The following is a 14,779-nucleotide window of genomic DNA, read 5'->3' as shown; positions in this document are numbered from 1 at the left end:
CCTGGTATGGTTCAGGAGGGGGGCACTCTCTCGCCCCCCCTTTCCTGTGGCCTGCCATGTTGCATGCTTAGATAAGGGTCTGGTATAGATTTTGAGGGGACCCCCACACCATTTTTTTTTACATTTTGGCATGGAGTTTCCCTTAATATGCATACCAGACCCGAAGGGCCTGGTATGGACTGGGGGGGGGGGGACGACTCACGCCATTTTTTTCAAAGATTTTTTTTATGCATATTGCCGGGATCCGGCAATACATTGCAGCCGAGAGCAATTTTAAGTGCCATTTTTTTTTTAGAAATGTCATTTTGCTGCGGTACTGTTATAAACATGGGAAAGATGCACTACTTTACAGGCAGACTAAGGAGACCCCCCCAGGCACAATATTTAAAGTGCGACTCCACTTTTGTTGAGAAAAAAACAATTGCCCTCTGGGTGATCTATGTACATTGCAAGGAGTATATCAAACTTTGTTGCAAATTCCTACCTTTTGTTATTCTGAAGAAATCCATGTGTGTTTCTCTGTGCCTCTGTTCTGAGTAGGTCTAATGGGAGTGGCTTCATAATTAACTGTCAGCTGTTGAAGCAGCAGGGACCTAATGAGGAAATCTGCTGGGCCTGCATCCTTTTACACGGGTTCCTATTGAAAGTATCTTTCCAAAAATGACATTTTTGTTGCAGGGGATGCTGGAAATCTGACTTGGTGAGCCAATCACACAAGCAGGAAATTATGTTTCTGGGGAGTGGTCCATACACACTCTGTTTGTACGGACCATATTGCAATGCATTCTCAGAAAATTACAGAGCTGCAGATTGAAAAGGAAAGGTCATTTTTTATAACATTCAACTACAATATGATTAGTGTTGCAATTCTATGCGCTATATTATTTTTTGTTTATTTACTATTTTTTGTCCCCACAAAAGTGTAGTTACCCTTTAAGCCCGGGTTCACACTATATCGGGCTGCGGATCGCACAGGAGCGCTATGCGTCCCTGTTCCCCGTTTCAGGGACGAATCAGGGACGATTCTATGCCTGAATTCGGCCCTGAAATGGAGCCAAAGACGCACAGCGTTTTTGTGCAGTGCGCTCCGCAGCCGCCCCGGAGATATGTGAACCGGCTCCATAGGGAGCCAGTAACATTCTCCTGCTATGCGAATTAGATGTGCGGAAACGCACATCTAATTCGCATAGGTGTGAACCCGGGCTTAAGGAATATTTCATTTTTATTGTTTCACTTCAAGCATTATTAAAATCACTGCTCCTGAAAAAAAGACAGTTTTTAAAAACTTTGTTTTGCATTGATACATGTCCCCTGGGGCAGTACTTGGGTCCCCATACACTTTTTATGGCAATAGCTTGCATGTAATCCTTTAAAATGAACACTTGATTTTTTATGTTCGTGTCCCATAGAATTTAATGGTGTTCGCATGTTCACACAAATTTTTTTGTCTGTTCACATGTTCTGGTGCAAACCGAATCGGGGGGTGTTTGGCTCATCCCTACCTACAGTGGATATAAAAAGTCTACACACTCCTGTTAAAATGTCAGGTTTCTGTGATGTGATAAATAATTTCAGAACTTTTTCCACCTTTATTGTGACCTATAAACTGTACAACTACTTCAGCCCCGGAAGAATTTACCCCCTTACCTCCCCCTTGACCAGAGCACTTTTTGCGATTCGGCACTGCGTCGCTTTAAGTGACAATTGTACGGTCGTGCGACGTGGCTCCCAAACAAAATTGACGTCCTTTTTTCCCCACAAATAGAGCTTTCTTTTGGTGGTATATGATCACCTCTGCGTTTTTTATTTTTTGCGCTATAAACAAAAAAATAGCGACAATTTTGAAAAAAACACATTATTTTTTACTTTTTGCTATAATAAATATCCCCCAAAAATATTTAAAAAAACATTTTTTTCCTCAGTTTAGGCCGATACGTATTCTTCTACATATTTTTGGTAAAAAAAAAATCGCAATAAGCGTATATTGATTGGTTTGCGCAAAAAGTTATAGCGTCTACAAAATAGGGGATAGTTTTATGGCAAATTTTATTATTAATTTTATTTAAATAATAATGGAGGCGATCTGCGATTTCTATCGGGACTGCGACATTATGGCGGACACATTTTTGGGACCATTGGCATTAATACAGCGATCAATGCTAAAAAATTGCATTGATTACTGTAAAAATGTCACTGGCAGTGAAGGGGTTAACCACTAGGTAGCGCTGTAGGGGTTAAGTGTGTCCTAGGGAGTGTTTCTAACTGTGTGGGGGAGGGGCTGTGTGTTACACTACACTGATCGCCGCTCCCAATCACAGGGAGCAGAGATCAGTGACAGTGTCACTAAGCAGTAATGTAAACAAGCATCTCCCTGTTCTTCCTCATCATGAGACGGGCACGCGCGCCACCTCTTAAAGGGCAACATACAGGTACGTTAATCTGCCTGTACGTGCCCTTCTGCCGCAGTATATCTGCGTGAGGCAGTCGAGAAGCGGCTAAATTAATACTTTGTTGAAGCACCTTTTGATTTTATTACAGCACTCAGTCTATTTGGGTATGAGTCTATCAGCATGGCACATCTTGACTTGGCAATATTTGCCACTCTTCTTTGCAAAAACACTCCAAATCTGTTAGATTGCGAGGGCATCTCTTTAGATCACCCCACAGATTTTCAGTGGGATTCAGGTCTGGGCTTTGGCTGGGCCATTCCAAAACTTGAATCTTCTCCTGGTGAAGCCATTCCTTTGTTGATTTGGATGTATACTTTGGGTCATTGTCATGCTGAAAGATGAAGTTCCTCATGTTCAGCTTTCTAGCAGAAGCCTGAAGATTTGTGCCAATATTGACTGGTATTTGAAACTGTCCCTCTACCTTAACTAAGTCCCCTGTTCCAGCTGAAGAAAAACAGCCCAAAAGCATGATGCTGCCACCACCATGCTTTACTGTGGGTATGGTGTTCTTTTGGTGATGTGCAGTGTTGTTTTTGCACCAAACATATCTTTTGGATTCATGGCTAAAAAGTTCAACCTTGGTTTCATCAGACCATAACACATTTTCCCACATGCTTTTGGGATACTTCAGATGTGTTTTTGCAAAATTTAGCCGGGCTCGGATGTTTTTCTTTGTAAGAAAATGCTTCTGTCTTGCCACTCTACCCCATAGCCCAGACATACGAAGAATATGGGAGATTGTTGTCACATGTACCACACAGCCAGTACTTGCCAGATAGTCCTGCAGCTTCTTTAATGTTGCTGTAGGCCTCTTGGCAGCCTCCCTGACCATTTTTCTTTTTGTCTTTTCATCAATTTTGGAGGGACATCCAGATCTTGGTAATGTCACATATTTTCTCCACTTGATGATGACTGTCTTCACTGTGTTCCATGGTATATCTAATGCCTTGGAAATTCTTTTGTACCTTTTTCCTGACTGATACCATTTAACAATGAGATCCCTTCTGATGCTTTGCCCTCTGTGGACCATGGCTTTTGCTGTAGGATGTGACTAAGATGTCAGGAAAGACCTACTAGAACAGTTACACTTTATTTGGGGTTAATCAGAGACATTTTAAATGATGGCAGGTGTGTACTGACTCCTATTTAACATGAGTTTGAATGTCATTTCTTAATTCTGAACACAGCTACATCCCCAGTTATAAGAGGGTGTGCACCAGTGGCGGCTAATGCTCAAAATTTTTGGGGGGGCGCAAACAAACTGAAAAATTCAGAAAAAAAAACATCAATTGCAGGCTCACTGTGCCCATCAAACGCAGCCACTGTGCCATCAAACGCAGCCACTGTGCCCATCAGTTGCAGCCACTGTACCCATCAATCACAGCCACTGTGCCCATCAGTTGCAGCCACTGTGCCTATCAAACACAGCCACTGTGCCTATCAAACACAGCCACTGTGCCCATCAAATGCAGCCACTGTGCCCATTAAAACTGTGCCATCAAATGCAGCCACTGTGCCCCATCAAATAGTGCCACTGTGCCCGATCAAATTCTGCCACTGTGCCCCATCAAATAGTGCCACTGTGCCCCATCAAATAGTGCCACTGTGCCCCATCAAATGCTGCCACTGTGCCCCATCAAATGCTGCCACTGTGCCCCATAAAATGCTGCCACTGTGCCCCATCAAACGCTGCCACTGTGCCTCATCAAATAGTGCCACTGTGCCCCATCAAATAGTGCTACTGTGCCCCATCAAATAGTGCCACTGTGCCCCATCAAATAGTGCCACTGTGCCCCATCAAATAGTGCCACTGTGCCCCACTAAATAGTGCCACTGTGCCCCATCAAATGCTGCCACTGTGCCCATCAAATGCTGCCACTGTGCCCATCAAATAGTGCCACTGTGCCCCATCAAATGCTGCCACTGTGCCAAATTAAATAGTGCCACTGTGCCCCACCAAACGCTGCCACTGTGCCCCATCAAATGCTGCCACTGTACCTATCAAATAGTGCCACTGTGCCCCATAAAATGCTGCTACTGTGCCCATCAAATAGTGCCACTGTGACCCCCCCGCCCGCTCGCCATCTGCCTGGCACTTACCCTGTCTCAGTGGCGGGTCAGGCATGCGGGTGACAGCGGTGAGCGGTGGGACCTTGCAGCGGGTCAGACAGCGGCTCCTGTGTCCCCTGTGCGTCTCCTCCCCTCCTCCTGATAGGCATCCGATCATAGCGCCTGTCCTTTCAGCCAATCAGGTGACAGGTAACTGACCTGATTGGCTGAGAGGCGGTTCAGTGTTAGGAAAGCGAATATTCACTCACTTTTCTAACACACCTGGGTGGACTGCGAGCGCAAAGCCTATTGGAGCCTATGGCTTTAATCAGGTGCTTCAAAAATACACCCCCGGGGTCGGAGGCCTGGATAGAGGGTGGCGGCGGCGGCCATGAATAGATTCATGTATGAATCTATCCATTATGCACAGAGGGGGGTGGTTGGAGAGTGGGGGCAGCGCCCATGCACCACCACTGGTGTGCACACTTATGCAACCACATTATTTTACTTTTTTATTTTTACTTCCCCCCCGCTAAAAGATTTCAATTTATTTTTTAATTGAATTGTACAGTTTATAGGTCACATTAAAGGTGGAAAAAGTTCTGAAATTATTTTTCTTTGTCTCATTTTTTACATCACAGAAACCTGACATTTTAACAGGGGTGTAGACTTTTTTATATTCACCATATATTCCATGGCCTTTATACAACCATGCAGTGCTGTCACTGGACCTTTATGTTCCTACAGGATGGCTGCTTATAACATTATGGTTCCTACAACATGTTTAACATCTGGTAAAAGTATTGTGAGCTATATGCATACTTTGATTTTCTCCAAATATGAACACATCCAGATGCAGTGAAGATGACCTTTCAGATTACATTATTCTAACAATCAGCCTTGATGCTTCAAAATCTGCTGTTAATCAGGAGAGCACACTTCAGATCTCCGCAGTGCACATCTGCCTTATTCAGGAAGATGCCTACATAGACTGCTGAACATGCAGCCTTTGCCTTACCAACAGGTTAGATTGTTTGCACATGCCGCAGATAGGGGTTTGTCTGACTTTGACCTATCTGTTTATGCCTTGAATTGCTGTAGATTTCTCTGCAGCAAAGGAAGGAAAATAATAAAAATACTTTAATAAAGATTTTACAAATCTGGAAGAAAGGGAGAATGTGTTTTCAGAAAGATGATATTTGCAGAGAAGGACTGGGATCATTTGGCCTGGAAGGAAAACACAATCAACTAGCCTTTTCTTGGTAGGAACAGACAGCTGTGAACTCAAAAAAGTGTACCTCATCTGAACAGGGATTAGGTAGCTGTATACTGTATGCCTAGTATTTGTCATTGGCTGTAGGACTTATAGGGCGTACACACGGTCGGACTTTGTTCGGACATTCCGACAACAAAATCCTAGGATTTTTTCCGACGGATGTTGGCTCAAACTTGTCTTGCATACACACGGTCACACAAAGTTGTCGGAAAATCCGATCGTTCTGAACGCGGAGACGTAAAACACGTACGTCGGGACTATAAACGGGGCAGTAGCCAATAGCTTTCATCTCTTTATTTATTCTGAGCATGCGTGGCACTTTGTCCGTCGGATTTGTGTACACACGATCGGAATTTCCGACAACGGATTTTGTTGTCGGAAAATTTTATCTCCTGCTCTCCAACTTTGTGTGTCGTAAAATCCGATGGAAAATGTCCGATGGAGCCCACACACGGTCGGAATTTCCGACAACATGCTCCGATCGGACATTTTCCATGGGAAAATCCGACCGTGTGTACGGGGCATTACTCTGGTTGAAGTCTATAAATAGGAGAATATCTTTACTCACTGGCCACTGGCACAACATGTCTCATTAGTATTAACTAAGGGGCAAATGCCCACATGACCCCCTAGCTTAGTCCTTCCCTAAATATTTGCTCCTAGCCTGCTCCCGAGTTGTGTATTTACACAAAGAAGAGATCTATCAGGTACTGTCAACTAAGAAGTGGACATAAACCTTAACCCATTGACATTTACCGTGCTAAAACACTGTATGTAAACAACTGTATTTTATTAGCCACTTCCTGTCTGCGTGCACTTGTTCAAGCATCAACTGCATACAATTGATCTGGACCAGCTTCCCTATAGTGACTAAGCATGCATGAGCAATGTCTGTTGGCACATTCACTTGTAGTGTCCACCAGGGATGCATGTGAGACAGTGACAATTCAGAGGAACAGTTGGGAGACAAGATCACCAGGTATTATTTAAACAAAGAAAAATATGTGTGAATATCGCGCTGTCATAAAAATGTAAGCAGCTAACACAACAAGTGATCTAATCCTGTAAACAAAGTTGTATAAAGAAAAGTGCAGAGGGGGCCCCTCCATACAGAATAAAATTGCTCCCAATATAATTGACCCCCCCCACCAGACGCCCCACCTTCTTTCATGAGCTGGTAGGTTATTTCCCATGCAAAAAGTGTACAGTGTGTCAATATAACACAAATGGTAGATATAAAACACTTGAATTTCGATCAAATGTAACTAATAAAATCTACCCAATTAAAATGTTCTGTACGTGTGCAACGAGGCACGTTGTATACCTTATTACCTGCCCATGTGGGAAACACCGTTCAGGTCTTTACCCTTAAATGGATATATTTGATTACAGAGCAACACGTAAAGTTAATACTGAGGGAGTGTTCACAATAACTAACCATGATACCGAAATAGGAGGTCTCTTTTTACGATTAAAGAACACCATGACCTCAGAATTACACCTTCAATGGGATATAGCCTTCCTTGAACAATATGTATCAGAAAACATGGTTCCCAGAAGTCTGAGGTGGGAGGTTCACCCACAACAGGGTGATCCAGACCTATTATCCTGGTTTAATTACTTTAACGAGATGGGCATTAAATTGCTTGGTTTCCTTATCACAAGAAAAACTAATAGACTTCAAACTCTAGATAAGGAGATTAAGGAATTGAAGGATAAACTTTCAACTTATAAGAGCTCCTCGGAGTATGGCTCTCTCTCGTCTAACCTCCAGCTACACCTGGAGAAAGAGGACAGAGATCAAAAAAATAGAAAACATAAAAAATATTCCAGGGATGTTGGAGATTACAAATCAGGGACAGTTTTCAGATGGTAGACAACCATCACACCTGTCCCTGATCCTCCCATTGTAATCAACCAACCAGACATACAACCTAGTGAGAACCAGGGAAATACCAACCCAGTCAATACTGGGCGGCCCAGACTTCCATCTAGACCTAGGATTGATTCCTACAATAACAGTGAGGGCCCACCCCCTCAGAGGGGTGGACATCCCAGATACTATACTCCACCTCATACATCCAGAGGTAGTACGAATAATCACAATAACACAAAAGGAAAAAGAGGGAAATCCAAGGGCAACCAATATGACTCCAGGCCACTTTATAAACAGGGAAATAGTGCACTTACAGATTCTCCCTGGAGGTTTAACAATCAAGGTACACCACACGGCCGTGATTTCCATTACTATAATCGCCCCCCATTAATACTCAGAATAGGTTCGCTCCCCTCTACGACAATTATTATTATCGAGATGAATACACTGGAACTCACTATGGCCAAGATCAATATGGCCATGACCTTTTCAGTAAGGATTTTCATCAGGTAAGACAAGGACCTCAAAGGCCCGTAGACCCAAGAGAGGCTCCAGAGGGGGGAGGAGAATTCAGGGGAAAAAGAAAAAGAGTTTAACAGGCCAAGGAGTATTCAATTTGAGCACGAAACAACTAACTAAGGAGGAGCTGGCCATTCTTGACAAAGGCCTTAAGTTTGCCCCCCCCAAAAAAATTGGATACATTTAACACGTTTATCGATATCCATAAGTTCATCAGAAAAATCAACATTCAATGTTATCTTACTTCTAATACAGCTCCCCTATGGAGAGGGCTGTGACTTCAGGGACAGTGCACTCAGGTCTAGCGAACCCTTCTTTGTTCAGCCCCCCTGTACCAACTGCCTCTGCAGTCACTATTTTTAAGGATTTAATACTTAAAGACTTAGCCAATCTACCTATCAAAAAATGTCAAAATCACTCCATGAAGAAGAAGAGTTTTAAATCATTGTGTGACCAGAAAGATTTGATTGTCCGTCCAGCGGACAAGGGGGGTGGAATTATTGTAATGGATAAGTCTGATTACATTTCGGAAATGTATAGGATCCTGAGCGATCAAGATACATATACAGAATTACCCCTGAACCCCACTAATCGGTAAAAGAAAGATCTAGTTACATTAGTCAATAAAGGATTTGACAGACAGATATTAAATAAAAAAGAGAAGGCTTATTTGATACCCACGGCACCGAGGATCCCCATTATTTATCACTTACCAAAAATCCATAAGGACTCCCTGCATCCACCAGGGAGACCAATAGTAAGTGGTATAAACTCAGTAACATCCCGCATTGGCCGTTACGTTGATTTTTATCTACAGCCATTAGTAACATCATATTTAAAAGATACGACAGACACTATTAGACGGTTGGAAGGCATTCATTTGAAAGGAGATTATTTACTGGCCACTGCAGATGTGGCATCACTCTATACTTGCATTCCACACAATTTGGGTATCGAGGCAGCTACACATTTTTTAAACAGGGATCCATCACTTACTGATACCCAAAGACATTACATCATCGAACTTTTATGCCCCGTACACACGGTCGGATTTTCCGACGGAAAATGTGTGATAGGACCTTGTTGTCGGAAATTCCGACAGTGTGTAGGCTCCATCACACATTTTCCATCGGATTTTCCGACACACAAAGTTTGAGAGCAGGATATACTGTAAAATTTTCCGACAACAAAATCTGTTGTCGGAAATTCCGATCGTGTGTACACAAATCCGACGGACAAAGTGCCACGCATGCTCAGAATAAATAAAGTGATGAAAGCTATTAGCTACTGCCCCGTTTATAGTCCCGACGTACGTGTTTTACATCACCGCGTTTAGAACGATCGGATTTTCCGACAACTTTGTGTGACCGTGTGTATGCAAGACAAGTTTGAGCCAACATCTGTAGGAAAAAATCCTAGGATTTTGTTGTCGGAATGTCCGAACAAAGTCCGACCGTGTGTACGGGGCATTAGAGTTTGCCACAACATACAATTATTTTTGGTTTAATAACAAATTTAATGAAATCTACCCAATTAAAATGTTCTGTACATGTGCAACGAGGCATGTTGTATACCTTATTACCTGCCCATGCAGGAAACACTATGCTGGTCGTACCACTCGGACTTTTTCCACTCGGGTAGGTGAACATGTAGCAAAAATAATTGGGGGAGATACCAAACATACTGTCCCTAGACACTACAGACAGTACCACAATCGAGATCCGTCCGGATCACAATTTCTCATTATCGACAGATATGTTCCCCCCTGGCGCGGAGGGGCTCTGACTCATGGCGTATCACAATTAGAGACCTACTGGATATACGAGCTCCAGTCCCACTCGCCATTGGGGCTTAATGTCGAGTGGGACATTAACGCCTTTATTAATCAATCTTAAATTAGTATGCCTTCTCTTGTCTGTCCCTTTTCTTGAACCACAAATGTTTTTGTCCGTTTTGGACAATATTTATAATCCACATTATCCATAGAATTGTTTCAGAATATGTATCTGTCATTTTGGTCTATATAATTTGTATCTGTCACTTTAAATCTCCATGTTAGACCGTGGCTCTACATATTTTTTATATATTTTTTAAATATTTTTTATATTTTTAATATTTTTCATATTTTTCAAATCTTTCTGGACAAATATTCTTCGTCATCTCTAAATGTTACCTATTATGTAAGGTTTATCAATATATACATTTTGCTGTTTCGGCTATGAAAACTAGATAAATATATGGTCTATGAATACATACATTCAGACTATCCATTTGTAGGAACGGGTGAGACATGCTTTATTCTTATTATATGTCCACCTTGGATATATGACCTTGTACATATATTTTAATTTTATATAGTATTTTCATATATACATTTTTTAGTAAGACCCTCCGCATTAGTTAATTTATGTAAACCCTTTGGTAAGCGTCTTGTTGTAAACATCAAGACGTCCCCTTTGTGTGTTCCATTTATTCCCCGTTCACAGTGAGGCTTGAAGTGACGTCACGACGCTGGCTCCTCTACTCACACGCCGTCAGCTATACACTGACGTGGTTTGGGCTTGTGCCTTGTGAGTGAGGCTTGGAACGCATGATATTACTACGACATTGTACATCCATGCGTTCCAATACACTCATCCAAAGCGAGGCTTGCAGCGCACGCGGCCAGCGCCATTTTCGCATACCTGGAAGTCGTTCTCACCGAACGACACTACGGATTGGAGCCATGTTTTAGCATGGGGGTCTCTTATTGTATATAAAAGGCAGTGTATACAGTGGTGTGGTACCCCAGATGATGTCCTTTAGGACAAAACGCGTCGGGACGGATTGCTGACACCACTGACACTGCCATAGCATCTATGTAATAAGTGCTGTTTTTACTCTTCAGAAATATGAGTGTTTTTTATCTTCAATAAACATGTTTTAAGCTTTTTATGCAGTATTACGCTATGTGCTCTCACATTCCTTCCACATATACTTTGGATGCCTGATTGGACCTGCCCTCTTTGCTATATATATCCTTGCAAGTACCCGGGTCACCTGGATTTGCATTTATAGTAACCGATACCATTGAGGATCCCCACTTTACAAGCTTGATTGACACAGTGGGTGTATACCCATCTGTGTCCAATCTTTCTGGTAAGCACCCTGTAAGAGCGGTGGTGGATCTTCTATCAACACTTCATATTTTTTCTACACTTCCTGGTGTTATACATCTTTCAGGACTTTACTTTTTCACAGACTTATTTCATTCAGAACACCAATTATAAGTGTGTCACAATACATCTTTTTGTGTCATGGACACAATGTATACGATTTAGAATGTTCACCATATGACATCATGTATCTATGGATTCCACGCACTGACTAATATTATTTATTGTATGATATGAATTAATATCATCCACTACTTTCACACTTCTTAGCGCTGCACTTTTCTTTATACAACATTATTTTAAACAACTTTTGAAATGACATAAGCATGTTGAACATTATATGAGATCTGTGATTGGGTTTAGATCTACTTTGGTGGCCAAGGTATAAAAATGAAAAGTACCTCTATTATGTAATGCAATTTATTTTGATTTGTGTATATATACATATTCAAATGGTTCGGCAGACTTTAATTTGCCTTCAAAAATTTTTCCAGACCTGCTTAGTAGTCTGGAGGAGTGGGATAGTTTTCAAGTCTAATAGGAAATAAGCATTGTCAATATGTAACATAAAACTTTTATTAGATTGAGGGGAAAGGGAAAGCTTCTAAGTTATGATTAACTCCATAAAAATTTAATTTTAAAGAAAAAAAACATACAGTGACTGCCACTGTTGGCCCTCTTTCAAAAATACTAGCTCTCTGCTTGTGTTGTGCCTTGTGGAGAGATTTCTTCTCTCATCCTTCCATGTCTCCAACAGGGATGAAGATGTTTAAAAAATCCAGAGGTTCTAACCCTTCCCATTCAAAACTCTTTAAATATTTGCCTTGTTCATAGTTTGACCATATTCTTGAATATTTATACTTAGAGTTAACACTTTCCGTCTTTTCACAGTTCAGAAGATGTCTGCTTCAGATGTTCCACTGCCATGACCTGGAACCTAAAGGGTCCAACAATGCAACTTCGGAAAGAGCAGTGCTGAATCGCAATGGTGGAGAAATGCAAGCCATAGCTGCACACTTAACATCCAACAGGAAGACTGAGGAGGAAGAGAGCACTTGCAATTCTTTTGCTCAGGTGCCAATATCAGAAAACAAAGTATTCCCAGTGTAGCCTGCTTGGGTGTAAAGTGTACCACACCCGCAGAGTGCTGATGCATGCACTTTCTTTCTTTTCTAGGAAGATGTGGTCAGGAGAACACATAAGACAATATAATATAAGGCCTTAGCCTTATGTTGGTCAATAAAGATTTATGGAGACATTTTGGCAGTTTGTGTTCATAATAAGTGCTCGGCTGTGACTTGGATAGTCAGATAATCAATATGCATTTCAGTACAGTTTGCTGTGAAAAAAAAAATCACATGTATAACTACACTAAAATAAAGGTCAATTGTGTAGATGAACCTGGAAGGAATCATAAGTAGAATAATTATTTCATTTATATGCGTTCTTCAGAGAGCTTTCAAAATTTAAGCTAAAATTCTAACTGTTCTTTTCGGAATTCCACTTGTGGAAAGTCATATCTTCTGTGGACTGCACCACCAAGTAGTTTTGTCAATTTTGGGTCTCCATTAGGGAGATTTGCCGTTATTGCCTCAGTGACAGCAGACAGTAATTCAAACGTACAAGGGATTCTAACCTTTCATTACTCATTATTAAAAAGTATTTATATTGTTGTATGTATCTACACTGGAGAAATCGCCTGGAGGGCTCCTTGAGCTATGGTGAAAGGGCACTTTGGCTAATGTATGCCAAGTCATGAAAAGATTTTAAAGAGGTATTTTTCTAGCTTTACAGTTTAGAGTTAGGCCTAGTTCACACTGGTACGACATGGGATCTGACTTGCGAGAGCACAAGTCGCATGGCATGTCAAGTTCAATGTTTCCCTATGAGAGTAGTCTTAACTGATCCGACACATTTCACTCCTACTTTAGAAATGGTTCCTGCACTATTTTGGTCTGACTTTGATACAACTTCAATGCCATAGAGGGTAAAAATTCACACAAAATAGGATCAAATTAGGATCAAAGTCGGACTGAAGTTGTAGGGCAAAGTTAGATCGTAAGTCATGCTACTTTCCCTGCCTATGGGGGTGTTTGAGGGTATCTACTGGAAGCACACTGGGCTTCATTTAATGCAAAGCAAAGGGTTTGATTTAATCCCCTACTTTTCCCCAGCATAAACCCACTTGTCATGTTTCCTTTTCTGCTTAGTGACATGAGCCAAAGGAAATACCTGGTAATTCTAAAAACAATCACACGGTGTGTCCATAGGCCTGTGTAAGCTGCAACTCTTAGCTTACACAGGACGTCTGGTTGCTGAATGGAGTGGTGGGAGAGTGAAAGAATAGTAACTATATACTGCTGTAAAGTGCTATGGGCAAAGCACAGGTTCACCCTAAGTCATGGCTTGGGGTGCAATTACTGATCTTGAATGTCTTCCATTCATCTGGCCCTAAACACCTTCTCTGATTATGCTTATTGTTATGGCTTCATTGGAGGGTTTTATCTTGGCAGCAGTTGGCCTCTGTTTCATGCCCTCTGTTGGCCTGTGGGTAGTCTAATGCATTTAGTAAAGATCATGATAGCTTGATGTTCATAGTTTGTCCATGAGTGACATGATAAGTTCAGGTGTAATCTGTTGTTTGTTAATATGGAATAATAAGTATGGTGTTAAATTAACCCTCTAAAACTGAAGTCTTGCCCTTTCCGAATTGTGGTTATTTGGGCAAGGCTCCCCTTGATTGACCCTGTTGCCCCGTACACACAATAGGATTTTCCGACGGAAAATGTTTGATGGGAGCTTGTTGTCGGAAATTCCGACCATGTGTAGGCTCCATCAGAAATTTTCCATCGAAATTTCCATCACACAAAATTTGAGATGTGGATCTCAAATTTTCCGACAACAAAATCATCGTGTGTACACAATTCCGATGCACAAGTTCCACGCATGCTCGGAATGAAGCAGAAGAGCCGCACTGGCTATTGAACTTCATTTTTCTCGGCTCGTCATACGTGTTGGACGTCACCGCGTTCTTGACGTTCGGAATTTCCGACAAGATTTGTGTGACTGTGTGTGTATGCAAGACAAGTTTGAGCCAACATCCGTCGGAAAAAAAACATGGATTTTGTTGTTGGAAAATCCGATCGTGTGTACAGGGCATTACAGTTGTCTCCTTCTCACCAAGCTTCTTGCTAATGGTCTTGTGTAGGTCATTCCAGTCTTGTGTAGGTCTACAATCGTGTCCCTGATGTCCTTGGACAGCTTTTTGGTCTTGCCCATGATAGTGAGGTTTGAATGGAAAAAAGAGGTTCTGTGGACAGGTGTCTTTTATATACATAACGAGTTGTTGTTAGGAGCACCTTCTTAAATTGACAGGACTAATCTGTGCACCACATGGGCATATACTGTAGCCAGTCTGCGGGAGGCAGAATTATTGTTGGTTGGTAGGGAATCA

General features: G+C 41.8%; 1 protein-coding gene across 1 annotated transcript in view; it reads left to right on the top strand.

Annotated features, from left to right (window-relative positions):
• The window catches only part of LOC141105900 (opsin-VA-like), a 140,965-nt gene extending 127,396 nt beyond the window's left edge, over positions 1-13,569 (top strand). The window contains exon 5 of the mRNA XM_073596087.1: positions 12,217-13,569. Within this exon, the coding sequence (XP_073452188.1) occupies positions 12,217-12,435 (219 nt within the window). The 3' untranslated portion in view covers positions 12,436-13,569. The remainder of the gene's footprint in view (positions 1-12,216) is intronic.
• Positions 13,570-14,779: the final 1,210 nt, after the last annotated feature.

This window comes from Aquarana catesbeiana, linkage group LG08, assembly GCF_042186555.1.
Source record: "Aquarana catesbeiana isolate 2022-GZ linkage group LG08, ASM4218655v1, whole genome shotgun sequence".
Taxonomy (NCBI): Eukaryota; Metazoa; Chordata; class Amphibia; order Anura; family Ranidae; genus Aquarana; species Aquarana catesbeiana.
The sequence above is the reverse complement of the archived record's forward strand: the minus strand, read 5'-3'. Positions and strand labels throughout refer to the sequence as shown.